This window comes from Ipomoea triloba, chromosome 4 (assembly GCF_003576645.1).
Source record: "Ipomoea triloba cultivar NCNSP0323 chromosome 4, ASM357664v1".
In the NCBI taxonomy this organism is placed as follows: Eukaryota; Viridiplantae; Streptophyta; class Magnoliopsida; order Solanales; family Convolvulaceae; genus Ipomoea; species Ipomoea triloba.
Window position 1 is genome coordinate 30,898,886 of NC_044919.1, and position 18,454 is coordinate 30,917,339.

General features: G+C 33.3%; 2 protein-coding genes across 5 annotated transcripts; both read left to right on the plus strand.

The window, feature by feature from the left end:
- The first annotated feature begins 7,642 nt into the window (after nt 1-7,642).
- LOC116014985 (ethylene-responsive transcription factor-like protein At4g13040) lies at nt 7,643-11,958 on the plus strand. 4 transcript variants are annotated; one of them, XM_031254964.1, is made up of 7 exons: nt 7,643-7,896; nt 9,348-9,429; nt 9,658-9,791; nt 10,546-10,621; nt 10,975-11,149; nt 11,388-11,509; nt 11,602-11,958. In XM_031254964.1, exons 2-7 carry the CDS (start codon nt 9,387-9,389, stop codon nt 11,730-11,732), a joined length of 681 nt encoding a protein of 226 aa, XP_031110824.1. In that variant the 5' UTR covers nt 7,643-7,896; nt 9,348-9,386; the 3' UTR covers nt 11,733-11,958. The 4 variants fall into 4 exon arrangements, with proteins under 4 accessions (XP_031110824.1, XP_031110823.1, XP_031110821.1 ...); XM_031254963.1 differs by having other exon boundaries at nt 9,368-9,429; XM_031254961.1 differs by lacking the exon at nt 7,643-7,896 and having other exon boundaries at nt 9,573-9,791.
- A 5,184-nt stretch (nt 11,959-17,142) lies between these two features.
- LOC116014707 (S-norcoclaurine synthase 1-like) lies at nt 17,143-17,988 on the plus strand. The gene has a single exon (XM_031254649.1). It carries the CDS (start codon nt 17,305-17,307, stop codon nt 17,776-17,778), a length of 474 nt encoding a protein of 157 aa, XP_031110509.1. The 5' UTR covers nt 17,143-17,304; the 3' UTR covers nt 17,779-17,988.
- Nucleotides 17,989-18,454: the final 466 nt, after the last annotated feature.

The following is an 18,454-nucleotide window of genomic DNA, read 5'->3' on the forward strand; positions in this document are numbered from 1 at the left end:
TATAATAATTGAAATTTAAAATTAATTATTGATGAAATTAATTAGAACTTAAAAAAAAAGAGAGGAGTGTACTCTCTCTCTCTATATATATATATATATATATATATATATATATATATATATATATATATATATATAAAATATATATATATAATTTTCATAAAATTATACAAAAGTACATAATCATTGATATTTTTTATAGAATGTCAATGAAGATTGACGCTCATATTATCAAGTACATCAATTTTATTTTATTTTTTTGTGTGACGACAACAACTTGCAACCACTACATAATGGGTATGTATTAAGTAAATATCGTTATTGTTTAATAATTTATAAATCACACAAGAAAATAAAGTAATCGCACTAAAAAAGATTTTATAGTGTGAACTTCACAAAGAGAGTGTTCGACAATCTGATACAAAAATACTGAATATAACTAACATAATTATATCCGATACATTCAACTTCATATGAAAACCTTATGATCATTAGATTAGGCGATTGGGGGTGAAAGCTTTAGAGAAATGTGACACGATGATTCAAAAAAAAAAAAAAAAAGAAGATAAAAAAGAAAAAAGAAAGAAAGAAAAATGCAGTGGATAAATATTCAGATGAGGAAATTCTTTAATGATTTGGAGTGAAGACAGATGACAGGATCGAAGCCCTGACATTTGCAGCCATTTTATCATTTCCCATTATTTATATTCCTATTTAATTTCTCCTACTAGCATTTGTTTATTGGTGTTAAGTACCTAGTACCTTTTGATACAATTATTTTGGTACACCTACGTAGTACTCTAGTAGTCTTCATAAGAAACCAAAATAAAAGAAAAAAAATATTGAAGCAAGTTAATCTTTTTTTTTTTTGAACGAAAGAAACTCATTGTCATTATATAGAGTATTTATTAAGTAAATTTTGTTTTTTGTATAATAATTTACGAATCACAAAAAATAGATAAATTACACTAAGAAGGCAATGTACATATGAGAATCATGCTTCACCACTCAATTGAGGCTCGAACTCATGGTTTCCCATTTAAAAATTTATTTTGTGTCATTAGACTACAAGGACATTGACATACTACTTTGTAGTTTATTATAAGAAGAAACCCTTTTTTCCCAATAGGCTAGATATTTTGATATGTTAAAGAAATTTTTAAATTTAGGAATTAGATCATTTAATTACTATTTAAAGTTTTCATAAAATTGACAGAACATTACTTGTGCATTTCGTATAATGTATTTCTCCGTTTTCATTTCATTGCTTCCTATTTTTGTACTACCTAACTGCTAAGTATTGAAACTCAAATTAAACTGTACTAGTTTAACATGTTTTAAGAAAAAAAAAAAAAAAAAAAAACTCCTAAGTCAAAACATATTCTATAATATTCTAACTCATACTACATTCGAATATATATTACACTTGAACTCAGCCTATTGCGGAGCATTTTGGTTGAAAGGTGGGAATTAGGTGAGAAATGAATTACAATTCTATAGGAGATGAATAATGTAAGAATTTAAATTCTAATGTTTGGTTTGCAGAATTGCAAGAATAGAATTATTGGGATTTTAATTCAGTTCGGTATACATGTGAATTGAAAGGAAATAAGTAATATAAATTTCAAATTGCCCATTATTATTATTATTATTATTATTATTATATTATTCCTAAATGACCAAATTTAATTCAAATTTTGCTTTTAAAATTTTATGTAACACATGGTAAATAAACCCTAAAATTGTATAATTGAGGTAATAAAATAGATAAGAGAGTTTTAAGAAAACATATTTGATTGAGGTTGACCTACTGATTGAAGTTCAATTCTGTGTTGAGACTTGAGAGTAGAAGAAGAAGACATAATATAATCAAAAGAGAGGTTAAGCCGCCAGACATCAATTTTAGGTTTAAAAACGATAAAGATAATTTTATCTCAAAGTTATTATTTTTGTCTTCATAAAATCCATGGAATTGAAATATGAAGGGGGCATGATGAGATTCTAATTATATGAAAATGATGAAATTTCAATTCTGCATTGCATTAATTCCTTCCAACCAAACGAATGAATTTACTTGTCTTCATAATTAGGTGGAAATGGAATTACGCCCAACAATGTATATTTTTCTGAGTAGCATATGTTATATACTTTCTCTATTTGTTGCAGCCTAAAGAGTCAATACCCTATTACCAAAAATTTCTTTATTTATTACAACTCAAATAGTCAATACCCCACAATCGGGGTTCGATCATGTGACATTCCCTCAAGAAAAACCACCATCTAAGCACAAAGCGCTTAGGATCAAATAATGTATATTTAGTACATAAATAATGTATCTTTAATATATTAAAAATGTACTTTTTATTCATAATCTAAAATAAAATTTGCCACTACAACTTGTTGGATAATGCAGGTAGTAAATATACTCTTTAATTTTTCTGTATCATAACCGGGAAAAAAAAGTGCGCACAAAATTTGTATTCCTAATAACAGTATATTGTAAATATAATGATATTTGATTAATTTTTCGTTCAATTTGATAATAAAGTGTTGGACCAAGGCATATGGATCAAATCCAACATCCAATCATTGTTATGTATAGTATTTATATGGAAATGACTTCTAAATTTTCATGTAGGTATTTACATTAATATTTTGTATAAGAGTACACAATATTTAGTTCAATCACGATATTTTTTCTATTTGATCGAAGTTTGATTCTGTAACCTTTCCTTAAGAAGAGTCAGTATAAGGTGCTCCTTCAATCACGATATAAAATCAAATAATTTAAATATAATTACCCCATAATAAATATGAAGGATAATGTGACGTGTGAATAATTACGTGAAGTATGAATATTAAAAAAAAAAAAGAAAAGAAGAAAAGTAATAGTTGTTGTGTCGTAGTAGGACGGCCATCCAATCATGGAATCCCTTCTTCGTCGGTGCGATTCTTCCCTTCACTCGTCTTTTTTGGCTCTCCTTGCCTTGCCTGTTGCTACCAACCAATACCCGCCTATTAATTATTTTATGCCCTTCCAATTTTTTATTTTATTATTTTTTGCGTATTTCCCCCATTTGCCCTTTCTTTACTGTTTCTTACCTTAGACAGATTTTTTTATTTCCCGTTTTGTCCCTCGTCCCATATTCTATTGATTGTACCCTTTTAACTAGATACCGCATCTTCACAAAATCAAGATTCAAAATCAGATCATAGCATTACAGGTGAGGTGGTCCAAAATTATTTTTTGTATCAAATGGTTATATTATATTGTATTACACATATCTATCCCTACTTTTTTGGAAATACAACACAGATTTGTGATGTGCTTTTACCGCCTCATTTTTTAATGATGAGAAAAACTCGTCATTATTATTGATGGTGTGCATGGTGTCAATCTTACTCTTATGTAATAACCTGTAAACTGCATATAAGAGGTAAATTATATTAGAAAGAGTCTAATTACATTAGAAAAATCTTGTATAGCTGGCTCAACCTAGAAGGTGATGGTAAGAATCAAACTAAAAACATTTAAATACGAGATTAAACTCTACCCACTTGATCACTCCTTTTGAAAAATATTCTCCTTTTTTTTCTTTTTTTTTTGAAAAATGAAGATATCAATAAAGGAAAATATGAAACAAGTTCACTTATACGCTTCTCTAATTTGAAAAACAAAGATTAGAGAATGTGAAGTTAAAGAATTTAAAAGGGAGAAAGAAAATTTAGAAATTTAAAATATATATGCGCGCGCTCATACTTCTTATAATAACACTAAGCGAATTTGAGTCAAATAGACTTTATAATATATTTTTAAAAAATAAATATGATATTTTTATTTTATAATTTTACCTCTAATATTACATCTTGTCACGATTGGTTAATTAACCATTCATAAGTAATTTAAATAAGAAGATATATATAATAGAAATGGTCTATCCAGTTGTTTGGTTTTAGTACCCGAGGTTATTAGTATATATTAGACAATAACGATCAATGATAACCATATGTATTAAAGATTAATGGGACGGAAGGCCAATGATTATAGAAATGACTTGAGAGTCACCATGAATACAATGAGTAGAGTTTCTTAGCTAGGGAGAAAAAAAAAATGGAGTCATTGTCTTCAAGAGATCGAGTTGATATCCTCAATAGGCTTCTTCATGAGCTAGCTGACTTGATACATACCACGCCAACTATCACCTTTGAAATCACACTCTATGCTCCATCTTCCTCTATAACCATTGTCCTTTAGAGGTGATAGATGGGTAGTCTCAAGTTATACCTCCCTTTCCCGCTCGTTAGGCTAGCGCTACATAGGAATTTGGGTGTACTTTAGGGTTTGACATGAATCCAACGGCTTTCAACCCGTTAGTAGCCATAACCCAATGACCACTACGCCCATTAGGCTCGCTCACTAATTCCTCTCTAGGCTACTTTGAACTTTTTGGGTGGTTATCTAGTGTAGCTACGCTCATGTATATTATCCCCAACAATAGTAATTAATTAAATGTAAAAAATATATAATAGAATAATGATAAGTCATATATGAAAGTTAAGAAGTATAAATTTATTAAGGGGAATATAACAAGACTCTATTTTAAGCATTTCAATAATATCTGTAGTTGAATGCGTATTTATTTTCTCCCTTTTAATATTATATTTGTAAATTTTGAAAATTCATAAAGTTATGAGTGAAAATAATAATTCTTTTGTTTAAAGTGGTAGGTCTTGACTCCTGATAACCTGCTCTTTCATAAACTCCCAAAAAAAATTACCATTTTCTTATTTAAAGGAGTAGATGATACATTTTTTGAATTATCTTTTTGGTCTTGCTGTCTTACTATATTATAATGTATTTTTAGAAGTAAAAAAAAAAAAAGAGAGATAAAGTTAATATGATAATTATTCACAAAAAATAACAATACTTACTTAATTATTAAATTATAAAATTTGATCAAAGCATATAATTATAAAAATAATAAAATTTAATTAAAATGGTAACATATATATAAAATTTGAAAGAAAAAAAAAACAATTGATCACATTTTGTACCTACTTTTATTTGTTGTTTATTTATTTATTTATTATTATTATTATTATTATTATTATTATTATTTGTTTAAAGTTGTTCAATTTATTTTATATGTTTGGTCAAATCATCGTGGTCTCTAAAAATATTACACATGAAAATCAAGTTAGTATCAGATCATCAACAACTTGTTGAATAGGTAGCATTTGAATTCCATTACATTTTTATTTGCTCAATTTGGAGGTACGCTTAGTTTACATTTTTATTTAAATAATTTCGAAGTAATTTTTATTTTAATACTATTATGTTCTAAAAAATCTATGACTTGATTGCAATAATTTTAAAATGTTGTTTTCTACATGTATTATGTTTGCACACACAAAAAAAAATTATATATGATTATATGCAATGGTTGACTTGACAAAGTCAAGGTGTCACTTAAAGCTTCTCATTATCAGACCAAATTCATTTTGCTTTTGCATACTTTGTACAATTAATACAATTTTTGTGTATATTTCCTTCATGTTCACCTTCTATCGATACAATATAGTAGAATGGAATCCTTGAAAAGAATGACGAAGTAAATGAAACAAAATTCTCATTCTTAAAAGTTATGAGTTTGATTTTTGTTACAATCACCTCGATTGAATTTATAGTAAAAAGTCTTTTACATTATCAAAAAGCAGTTGTGTGTTTTCCATAATAATTAAAGAAAATGCCTCATAAAACATTAGTTTAAATGGATACTTTTAAGATTTAATACTCATTTCCTTACCAAAATTTTTATATTTATAAACTACATTGAAAGTACAATTACACACAAAAAGTCAAATTTTGAAATTATAAGGAAATGTTATAAAAAAAAACGAAGAAAAAATAGAGTTTATTTAACCAATGAATAATATATAAGACATTTAAAACAAGACAAAAAGAGTATATTATTTGAGTTGTACTGGGTACTATTATCATTGATGTGTAGTTGAACCTGATGCATATTATATCCATGCTAGTCGCCTAGTTTGCAGCTTAAAAAAAACTTATATTAAATATAAAAAAAAAATAGTACTTAGTGCAAGTAAACATACCATGCTATTCTCGCTAGTTGATGTGGCAATCAATGTTCACTATCATTGTCAACATAGTAGCAAAAAAAATACTATATAGATCAAATTCGATCTTGTTAAACGTAATGGAATTTGAATAGAACATTAACTCGTATCTTGTTAAGTTAATCAAGTTAAATTTGACATTGATTGAATTCAGTTCATATTTGTAGGAACCTATTTGTTAATTTAATTTTTTGTGGGGTGATGAAAAAATTTACAATTATTATTTGAAAGTATATGTTAGGTAAATCTGATAATGAAGCAAGAAATATGACTAAGTCATGCAATGTGTAAGGTATAGAGTAGGTAAAGGATGACGAGCACACCTGCACATTGAAGATAATAATTGTATGTTTGATACATTAATATGAAATTAAATTTGATTACATATTTGAAATATGTGACATTAATTTAAGGCTGTATACTGATTAAACTTCAATTTTATGCAATGGCGCAGCCAAGAAATTACACTGAAAAGATAACTTGCAAATTATGTACTCCGTATCTTTTATTCATTATTTTTATTCATGGTCATATGTTAATAAATGGAGAGTAATAAAAATAAAATGCAAAATGAAAATGAGATTTTATATATCTAAAGGGGACAATACATGTTGACTCACTAATGGATCAAATTGTTAGGTCTAAAATGGTGGATATATAGTATAAGAGGCATTAAGTATAAATGTGATCATATTTAATATATATTTATGTAAGAATGATAAAAAAAAAAAAAAAGGTTAAAAAAGGTTTTTTTTTTTTAAAAAAAAAATTATATAACTGCTAAACATTTTTTACATTATAGTTAATTTTGAATTCAAATTTTGATTAAATTCTATTTACAATTTTTTTTTTCAAACCCGTAATACTTCATTTACAAAATTTGAATTCGAGATTTGAACAATGCCCTATACCAAAGTAAATATTTTTAGGGGTAATAAAGCATATAATAATAACTGGTATCCCTAGTAATTTAGATTTAGTTCGAATTTTGCCCGTAAAATTTGACTCTTACTCGGGATAATGATTGCCTAGAGTAATTGGATTGGACTTGAATTATGCTCTCAAAGGTTGACTTTAATTATGGGAAAGAACTGATTCTCACCTCTCGGGATTTGAACTCGACACAGTGACCTATGAGATGATCAGATGATTAAGATTTTAAGATGATCGATTGAACCATCTACCAGCGTTTTTTTTTTTAAAAAATTTTCATAAGAGCTGATTTTTTAACATTGTAATTGTAACCACCCCAATCGATTTGGTTTGGAAGTGAAGTTTTGATTTTGAAGTAGGGGTATGAAGTGAAGATTTGAAGAGTGAAAATCCATAGGCCCAAAGAGGGTAAAAGAGAGCGGCGAGGGGAGTTTAATTGTGAATAAAAAGGAAAGGGAAGGGCATTTCGGTCAGGTTAATTCAAGGTACAACTACAAGGAAGCATACGGTTGCTCCTCTCTTATTCAACCCCACCCACCCACCCACCTTATAGCAGCGGTCACCACCACCCTCTCTCCCCCAAAAAACAAAGACATAATGAGAGTAGAAATAAAACAAAAGGTGGTAGATGCATGAGTAACAACAACTACAATCCTTTCTCTCTCTCTCTCTCTCCCTTTCTCTCTCTAATCCCTTCATCTCTCACCACCTTCAATTCCAACCCACCACCACCGCCACCACATCGCCTCTGATTCTACCTTTGCCTCGGTTGCCACGTCCCCATCAACCCACCACCCCACCTTTTCTTGTCTTCCCGGCGAGGTATATCCGCGTGAGCCTCTTCACGACTCATTATGGGCTTTCACTGCTGTTTCTTCGTGTTTCAGTTTTTTTTTTTTTTTTTTTTTTTTTTCTAATTTGGGCGCCTTTCTCTTTTGGTTTCTTCGCACTGAGTTTCTCCCCTTTGGCATTGGTTTTGATGACGATAATTTGCTAGTTTGACATGCGGGTTATATTGGGTTCTTGTTTTTGTTTTTGGTTTTTGGATTTTCCCTTTTGTTGCTTGGATTTTTTGGCCTCTGGGCTTTGCTTTGTTGATGGGTTTTTGCCGTTTCCTTTGTGCATCCATGAAAGGTGGTAGGTTGGTTGAGTTGACTTCTTCTCCAAGGAGATAGACTTCCCCAATCTTTAAAAGAAACCATGATTTGGGTGCTTATTTCTTCACTGCTGCGTGTGATTAGATTTGTATAGCTTCCTCTTTTGATAATGATTATGCCCTTCACCATTTATGTCGTCCAAAGTCCACCTTCTCTGCTTGGATGGAGAGAAGAGGGGGGGGGGTAGACTTTTAGTTTGTCACCTTGGTCTTATTGCTTCAATAGTATACAATTGTTTCCCCTTTCTCTCTCTCTTTATGAAATTCTACTGAGCCATAAGTTTAGTGTCCACTGTTTGTAATACTTTTGATTGTTTGATGCTCAATTGTTGATAATCCATGAAGTTTTGTGTTTATTCTTGGCCTTACAGTTTGGCACATTGTTTCAAGTTAAGTACTTAAGATGGAATATGGAAGGATTTGTTTTATTTTGGGATGTGATCTGTTTATGAAGTGATGGCTATGGTTACAGCCTTGTCATTGTGGAAAGGTGCTGCTCGGGATTCAATAACGGGGATGGTAGGAGTTGAAGTTAGGATCCTGAGCACAAATCCATACTGCATAGTTTACCTAACTTTTACCTAATTGGATCTTTGTAGAAAATATATTTCCATAAAAATGTCTTTTAACATGTACGGCTCTTGTCTGTGCTAAATATGTTACTTTGTTCGGCCTCGAGTGGTATGTGCTTTCTGTTGATAGTAGTGTCTAGTAGATGATTTTGCTCGTGGGCAGAACTGATAGGAATTAGTGAAGTAATTGACATAATTCTCGGGTTGATGTATACCAAACTTGGAGGTGACTGAAGTAAATGAGCTGAATATTTCATGTCTTCTTTTTCCCTTATCTGTGTTGTTTCAATAATGCAATCTTGCATCACTATATTCTTTGCTGATTCCTGCTACTTAAGGGCGCATTACACCTGTGGTCTGACCTTTTATGGCAGTACCGTAAACAGAGGATTTCTTTGTTTTCTTATGCTTTCCTACCCCTCGTCTTCTTCTTCTTCTTCATTCCCTCGAAATTTTGACCTTTCTGCAGTGATGCTGTGTGTTCTAATTTTGGCTCATTCTTATGAAATCTTCTGTTTCTGGTTTTTGTTTCATATTAATTCAAGGCTGTGACATTGTTCCCTAGGCATAATTGAAGAGGACATATGGTGAGCCTTCGAAGGCGTAGACTCCTTGGACTTTGTTCTGGTATGTCAAGTTCAATTCCCTTCGCTTGATGATCCTAGTGTTTGGTTTGAGTAGGTTTACGCAAGATTACTTACCATTTTGTGATGACGTTTTTAATTTATCTGGTGACTCGTGGACTTAAAAGTGTCTTGTTTGTCTTTCAGTGTCCTACGAAAATCTTGAATTTTACATAATAAATTATGCAAGATTTACAGATTCGAATTCTTGATAAAGAAATTGGTTTTGAAGGGAGAAGTTCGTTCATTGTTCCATTTCCAAAGTTTCCCGAGAATGGAAGCATGCCTGGAAACTATATGCAGAATACAAAACTGGTCGGTAGTGTCTTTTCCAAGCCTTCAATGGATGTTGACCAGCTGAAGGAGGTAAACACAGGGTTATTAGTTCTTTAGTTCTTATCTGTGACGTAAGGTTCATAGTTCTTCACTCGTTGTGCCCTCTATCAAGGGATTTGTTGGCATATGTTATATTCAATTGCCTTATCTGTAAGGGTGACTGAATTTGTTTGTTTTGCACAAGCTACAGTAGCACTAAAACTTCGTTTTTGCTTTGTCCTGAATGAAAAATGCTGTCACGTTGTAAGCTAAGCTTTCCGCTCAATCTATGTCAGATGTTAGTACAGTAGTAGGTTCGTTGGGTAGGAAATTTAGAAATTACTCCATACGTTCGTTGGTACTAATCCATGTTATGTTTCTTGTTCAGTCCAGTTTGATCCTGGGGCTCACGTGTAAACAGTAACAGTTGCAATACTACATTTCGAGGCTCGAAATAAATCCTTCTTGAAATTTAAAATGCTTCATCTAAATAACTACAGAAGCTATTGGATATGGTCATTCGTCTCCCTTGCTTTTGGAGTTAAATTGGATAAATTGAACCACTAGAAGCAATAATCTAGCCGTATAACATGGCTCTAGTCGAGTTTGAGAATTTTATTATAGGCTTGGAAAGATAGCCACCTTGAAAAACAACCTAGTTTTGAAATTTGCAAGTTTTAGTTAACGAGAGACGTCAATTCAGGCAGGACTTTGTTCACTTTTTTCATTTCTGTGATATCTACCGGTTAACTTTTAATGTACCGTTCTGTATCCATGTTTGATCCATTCTTCTTTTCTTCCTTAGGAAACTACCGCTCTTGGAACATCTAGTTTTTCAGCCTCCCCGCCTTTGAAAGAGCAGGAAAACGCAAAATTCCCAGGTTTGTTCTTCTTTGTCTAGTGTTCTGCTCCCGAATGATTTTTGTAGGGTATTGTTATGATGTTTGTTATATGTATACACGACTACAATGAATTTTTTGAGTTTCTGACCCACATTTCTTTTTCATAGTGCTTGCCATGATATTCTGGTAAAGATATAGATATGGCTCGCAACACAGGAAAACTTAACCAGAAACTTTGAAATCAGTTAAAGATTGGTTAAATCAGAAGAACTATTAATATCTATTGCTTGATTATATAACGAAGGATTATTTATGCATGAAAAATAACAGTGTTTTCCAAATCGGCTGCTTGTGGTTTTAAATTGACGTATATACATTTGCTGTTGTTCTAGAAGTTAAGCGCAGAAAACGGCATAGGAGGAAACACTTTGACAACCAAGAACCATGCTTGATGAGAGGGGTCTATTTTAAGAACATGAAGTGGCAAGCAGCAATAAAAGTCGATAAAAAACAAATTCACTTGGGAACCGTTGGCTCGCAAGAAGAAGCTGCGAGATTGTATGACAGGTATAGTCTACAAACCTTGCGTTTATCACTGTTGCAATATGTAATATCCACGTTAAATTATCCTCCCTTCAACCACAACCCCTTTGCTTATATACCCGCAACCCCCATTTGTGTTTAATCTTCACGTTCTTAAATAGAGGTTCTACCATGCAAGTACCCGAGTTTTTTCTTAGATTTGAAAGCTACTTTTCAGCATTACATGTACATAACTCACACGGGTGATATTAACGAATCACAGGGCCGCTTTTATGTGTGGAAGGGAGCCCAACTTTGAACTCTCAGAGGAAGAGAAACAGGAACTGAGAAAGTTCGACTGGGACGAGTTCTTGGCAATGACTCGATCTGCAATTACCAGCAAAAGTACTCACCGCAGTATCCACCGATTTTATTGATGCTACGGTATAAGTTTTTGTCCAAAACTGGCATATTGATTATACGCAAAAATTTTGCAGAAACTCGGAGAAGAAGCGGGGTAGGTGCAAGGAGAAAATCTGAGTCCTCACCACAAAACAGTGAGGAGGGTGAGCAACAGGGCAATGGTTTTTCAGCCTCAGAAGATGCAGACCAAGACACATCTGTTTAATGATTTTTTTTAAATATTTTTTTTTTGGGAATTTATACCTATAAAATGCCTGAACATAATTGGGTTATATTTCTGTTTAACCATTCAGCATATCCTATCCTGACACCCCAAGAAAATTATTTTTATATATATATATATACAGATGTCCATGTTACTGCAGACAGATAATACTGATATTTCATTGGCAAGTTCAATCAGATGTACTAAGGGTACCATTCTGATTTCTCTCTCTCTCTCTCTCTCTCTCTCTCTCACTGCTGCTGTGGATAGAAATTTATTATGCAGTACTTATTACACCTGAAGCCAGCTCGCATTTTTTTTAAACAAAAAAAAATCGTAAATTATGAAAAATATATACACTCATTGACAAATATTATAATGTTTTATATTTATTATATACTCGTAAATTAATTAATTATATCATATACAAATTAAATTAAAATGATGATGTGAAGTTAGATAATACCATATTGAGTAAATTTCAGCAATAGTCCCCCGAGTATAGTGATTTTTCACATTTGATCCTCGACTTTTAATTTGGACAATTTAAACACTTGACTATAAAATTTTTTCCAATGTTGGTCCTTCCGTATGATGGTGTTAAGTCAACGTCTATTTTAGGGGCAAATACGTCCTTTCAGGTCTATTGTGTATAATTCATGTTCCTTCCCTCTGTAAACGCAATAAATGTCAAGCCCTAGAATTGAAACTCTAGAAAATGCAATTCCAGAAAGTGCAGCACCTCTTATGCGATAAATGTAGAAATTAAGGTCTAATATACACAATAGTCATTGAAGTATGGTTGATCTCTGCCCATCCATAGCTAGTCCTGGTTGGGGCTGGGGACTGCGGCGGAGCTAGTGAGGGAAGAGACGATGATTGCGGCAGGGTGGATTGGGAACGAGGAGGAGCAGGGGGCGAAGACGCCGTAGGTGATGGGGCAGAAGGAGTCGGCGGAGGAGAAAATGGCTGCGATTAATGCGACTGAGACGACATGGGCGCGATGATGATGATGAAGCCGCCGGAGATGGTGGAGACAATTTAGGGTAGAAGAAGAAGACGGCGGTTCGTTGAGAAGTCACCATTTTCATACACAATAGACCTGAAAGGACCCATTTGCCCCTCAAATAGACGAGAACTTAACACCCATCATACGGAAGGATCAACATTGGAAAAAAATTTATAGTCAAGTGTTTAAATTGTCCAAATTAAAAGTCGAGGATCAAATGTGGGGACCATTGCTGGAATTAACTCATACCATATTTCTATAATGTGGGGAGATAACGAATTTTTTTTTTTTTTTGAATACTACTAACTCTATTAGAGGAGTTAGCATTGCCCCCCACTGAGGCTCAAACCCACCACCTCCCGTATAAAGGGAAGAATTTGATACCACTAGACTACAAGGTCCTTGGCCGGAAATTGTATTTAAAAAAAGAAAAGAAACCATAATAGAGAAATATTCGTTTTTAGTGTACTAGTTAAAATAATCCTTAATACATTAAAAATGAATGTTCAATTTACAAAAAATAAACATTTATCCCATTGTAGTCATGAATATGTAATAAAAATGTATTTGTAACATATTAAAAAAATTTATGTCAATAGTCCACAATAAATGATTAGTCAACTTATGATTGGACTGGTACAACGTGATTGGCCCATTGAGAGGTATAACAGTGGTTATGCCATGGACCAGAGTCCATCTGGATTCATATTCATAATTTTATAACTTTATGTTCACAATTTTATAATTTTATGTTCACAGTTTCATAACTTCATGTTCACAATTTCATAGCTATACGTTCACAATTTCATAACTCGATCTTCACAATTTTATAAATTTATATTTACAATTTCATAACTTTATGTTCAACAGTATAACATAATTTTTGAATCTATATAACAAAATTGTGAATATAGAATTCAAAAATTGTGAATATTGAATAATATAATTTTGTATATTGAGATCTAAAATTGTGGATATAAAGTTCTAAAGTTGTGGACATAGAGCTTTAAATTTGTGAACATAGACCCAGTTCCACCTTGCAAGGTAGACCCACATCCACAACATAATTTGCCGAGGTCTAGAAAAGTCAATCGTTATAATGTGGACCACGGTGCACATATCACTGTGGACCCTGGTCCGAAATGACGTCGTTTCGATATTAGTGGGCGCGGATACGAATGACTCCATGGAATTCATTATCTATAATACACATAATCATTATCTAGAATACACAGAACGTTTGCCTATAATACACAGAATGTTTGCCCATAATACATAGAATATTGATACAAAATACACAGAACTCATCATCCTAACATTCGAATGCACAAACACATCACAACGTGTTAATAACATGAATACACAGAATATTGACACAAAATACACAGAATTCATCCTCCTAAACATTCGAATGCACAAACACATCACAACAGGTGTTACTAACATGAATACATAGAACGATTGCCTAGAATACACAGAATGATTGCCTGGAATACACAGAACGATTACCTAGAATACACAAAATATTAACATAATACAGAGACCGGTCAAAACGAGAAACGTGATTTCCAAAAAAACAGGCGGTTAGTTTACAATGCTCAGAACGACGTCGTTTACGTACGTAGTGCATATTGCTATGTGCACGGTGGTCCACAGTATAATTTGCCTAGAAAAGTCGTAATGCCTATGTTGGTTTGGACCCATAGGCCCATATAAATAATAAATATATATAGGATGGATGGGAGCATGTGGGCCAGAAGAGCACAATTACGCAGAGATATTTAGTCAAAGGCCCAAATCATTCTTTAAATGCGAACAGGCTTCTCCTTTCCCTCATACCGCCACCTTCTACAGACAACAGCTTGGAAACTAGGGCAGACAGAGTCGAGAGAGAAGCGAGGATGATCATACCAGTCCGTTGCTTCACCTGTGGAAAGGTAATCCAGCTTCAAAATCCCCTTCTCACTAATCAATCACACCTTTTCTTTTGTTCTTATTTCTTTTACACTGCAAATTTCGGCATTTTTTTGTTACATTCGGAGAAAACAAGTATCCTACTTTTGCATCGCTCTGATTTTCTGCAATAAATTATTTTCAGGTCATCGGAAACAAATGGGACGAGTACCTTGATCTTCTCCAAGCTGATTACACCGAAGGGTAAGCTGCGGATCCCGCTATTCTATTTACTTCTCGCTCGTTCATCAAATGCTTGTTTAGTTGTTTACCTCTAGGAGATTGATGCTATTGTTTTGTGCATTTAGAAGTTTTTGCTTCCCATATTTCATATTTGGTCGCGACATCATTTGGTGGTAGGAGTGGAAACAACTCTGGGTACTCTGCCTAAGTTTAAGGTGTTTTGCATATGGGTTCTTGTATTGCATTATCAGCCTTTTGCTTCTAGTTTATACTGTAGTATTGATGGGTTTATGAAATAAAACACCATATTTCAATTTTGATATTTGGTATACTGGCATTCATTATTCTGCATCTTTTTTTTCCCTGTTAAACCATTATTAATTCTTCACGATGGTGGCATGGTACCATAAACAATATGATCTTTTTGTCTACAGGGATGCTCTTGATGCGTTGGGTTTGGTTCGGTATTGCTGTCGAAGAATGCTTATGACTCACGTTGATCTTATTGAGAAGCTTCTGAACTACAACAGTAATGCTCCATTCTTACCTTACTTTGCTCACACAACACACACTGTTGGATTTTGAATGAACATTATGAAGGAAGAGTATTATTATTGATTGAAAGTGAACCAATGTATAGTATACACGCCTAAGCCATATATATGGTGGGATATGGTCCCCAACTCCCAAATATTGACATCAATCATCTCAAGACAGGAATTGGTAATAGCACAAGCCTGGCTTAGGTGTACATAAGTGATCCATGAAAACAATAATACAATTTTCATGATTCAGATCCATGGATGATAATTTGTTCCATCCAAAAGTGGATGACGTATAGGTAGTAAGGTTTATTGAATTAGCTGGATAGATTGATCCTGCAGTTGAGGATGAAGGAGGCATTTGCCACTTGCCATGCCATCAATGGAGGAAGTTGAGCAATATGCTCTTCTTATACCTTGGTGGAATTTAGATGAGCAAGAAAAAGAAATTAGAGTACTGTTGATTGAAATTGAAGAAATCGGAGTGAAAGTTAATGAAGTTAATGATATAGCGGCATAAGCCTTGTATAGTTGCTTCTGGCAGCTCTAACCAGCTGACATGGCAGTTGTGCAGGTGCCTAGCTTTCTGAAAGCTTCTGGAATTTGTTACTATTAAGCTTTGACACACACATATAGAAAGAACTTGTGCATAATGTCTTGTTGCACCAATGCCTCGTGGTCCTTTTTTAATTACTGATGGATCCATTTAATTCCATGATTGCTTGTTTGACAAATTTAGTCCTTACTGCGTGATTTACTATCTACTTATTGCATTTAACTGTTTAAATTTATTACTTTAAAAAGGAAAAAGAAGGGGTAATGCAATAAGTTTTGATCAAGAAAAGAAAGAACGCTTTTCATCTGCATGCTCTGATCTTCAGTTTCATTTAGGGCAATTTGAATGTGAATATGAAGTTTAGTTTGTAGTTGGAGACTCTGGCTTTTGTTTTTCACTGGTTCCAACTAATGTGGACTCTTTTCATCATTGTGAACAGCGTTGGAGAAAGCCGAGGGCAGTTAATGCAGCCATGTAGGAAGCGGCTACTGGCAAGTGCATGTCTCATCGTTTTCTGTTAATATGAGCATTCTCTTATGTTCACAGTTGTGGGGCGTGTCTATATGCTCTTGATGTACTCGAACAAGTAACAAAATGTACGTATTAATGAAGTAAAAGTCTAGTCTACAAGCTTTACTTGCCTAGTTTTGAACTTGTATTTTGCTACTGGTATCCCTTTTTGAAATTCAAGTCAGTTTGCAGTCTACATATACTATAGTTCTTTTCCATCACCGATAACATTATGTTGAGTTATGTAGTTAGATACTCTGAGCTAAAGTGGTCGGACAATCATAAAGTTTGGAGGTTGGACCTTTTTAGTTTGAGTTGGTAAGTTATAGGCAACTTTAGGCCTTTTTGGTTTGAACTTGTTAGTTATAGATAACTTAAGTTGGTTATTTCATTGTGACAAGGCAGGGCTCATTCAAAATGTACTTTCGAGCAGTTTAGTAACTGCGAGCTTTCTCTTAAATTAAAGAGAGAAAATGAAAATTTGCTGAATTATTGGGACATTTAGATGATTTTTGAAAATATGTTAGATAGTTAGATGCCATGTCATTGTCAAGGCGAAGCTTTCACCACTAAACTTTAAATAATATTGATTATGACAATGACATTCGGTGTTTTTAGTGATGGGTTGTTACTTGGAATCATCAATCGGCAGAGTATGTGCTATTCCTACCTAGTGACTGGTTGTTTCTTGGAATCATCAATCGGCAGAGTATGTGCTATTCCTACCTGTATAAGTTTACATTTTGAGTCGTGTTGAATCCTCAGCCAAAAATCTGTAGCTGTAAAATTTCCGCTTTGCTTCTTCCTTGAAAAAAGAAAATGGTGTTCGGAGCAGTTTCCGACGAGATAGAAGTAAAGGCGCCAGCCGCCGAGGCATGGAAGGTGTATTCTACTCTGCAACTGGCGAAACTTATTGTCGAGATGTGTCCTGACTTGCTTGAGAAGTTTGAGGTAGTCGAAGGTGACGGTGGCGTCGGAACAATTCTGAAGTTGAGTTTTCCGGCAAGCACGCCGATGTTTACACATTCGAAGGAGAAATTCACGGTTGTTGACGATGAGAAGCGAGTGAAAGAAGTGGAGGTGATTGAAGGCGGATACCTGAATCTAGGGTTCACTCTGTATCGGGTTCGGCTTGAAGTTATAGAGAAAGACGAAAGAACATGCATCACCAAAACCACAATTGAGTATGAAGTGAAGGAGGAATCAGCTGCCAATGCTTCATTTGTAAGTATTCAGACTTTTGTTGCCATCATGAATGCCGTTGCAACCTATCTAACCACTAAGCAAGTGTAATGGAATTGGCCTGCTTGTGGCTTTGCAATAAGATTGCCATCTATTTAAACATTAGTGTGTGACAGGCTATTACATAAGAGAGAGTTCAGTTAATGCACATTTTTAAATAATGTTAAGTTAATTGCACACTTTTAAATAGTGTTAGCAAATTTCCCTAATTATTTGTCTTTACATATATTCAATAAAGTCATATTATATGTGTTGGTTTTACGATTAATAAGTAGTCCACAGTGGACTTAAAATACAAGTATTGAGAGAATAATTGGACAGAATGCCTACTGAATTAGCAAGAGGAGACATTTATACAAGAGGTCTTGGAATCCTAAAAGGAAGCTAATTTTTAAAATCCCTTACATTAGAAGATCTTATTAAACCGAGAATGAATAGTTGAAACCTAGTACGCAACGAATTGATATAAAATAATTTACTCCTGCCCAAACTTATTTACATAGCTTGCTAGCCTTCTAGAATTGCCCATAACACACCCTAGATGAAGCCTATAGTTGCGATTAATTGCCCACCGATTAGGCCTTAGTAGTTAGGTACCTTGCAAATTATGCTATGGACCTAGGTCCACCTTGTAAAGTGGATCCATGTCCATGTTTATAATTTAAAAATTTTATATTTATAATTTTAGAATTCTATGTTCACAATTTTAACTTTATATTCACAATTT

Excerpts from the sequence above, each read along its gene's own strand:
- LOC116014985 (XM_031254961.1), top strand. The coding sequence starts at position 9,609 with ATGCAAGATTTACAGATTCGAATTCTTGATAAAGAAATTGGTTTTGAA. Across the intron at positions 9,792-10,545 it reads ATGTTGACCAGCTGAAGGAG|GAAACTACCGCTCTTGGAAC; the intron begins GTAAACACAGGG and ends TTTCTTCCTTAG. Across the intron at positions 11,510-11,601 it reads ATCTGCAATTACCAGCAAAA|AAACTCGGAGAAGAAGCGGG; the intron begins GTACTCACCGCA and ends AAAATTTTGCAG.
- LOC116014707 (XM_031254649.1), top strand. The coding sequence starts at position 17,305 with ATGGTGTTCGGAGCAGTTTCCGACGAGATAGAAGTAAAGGCGCCAGCC.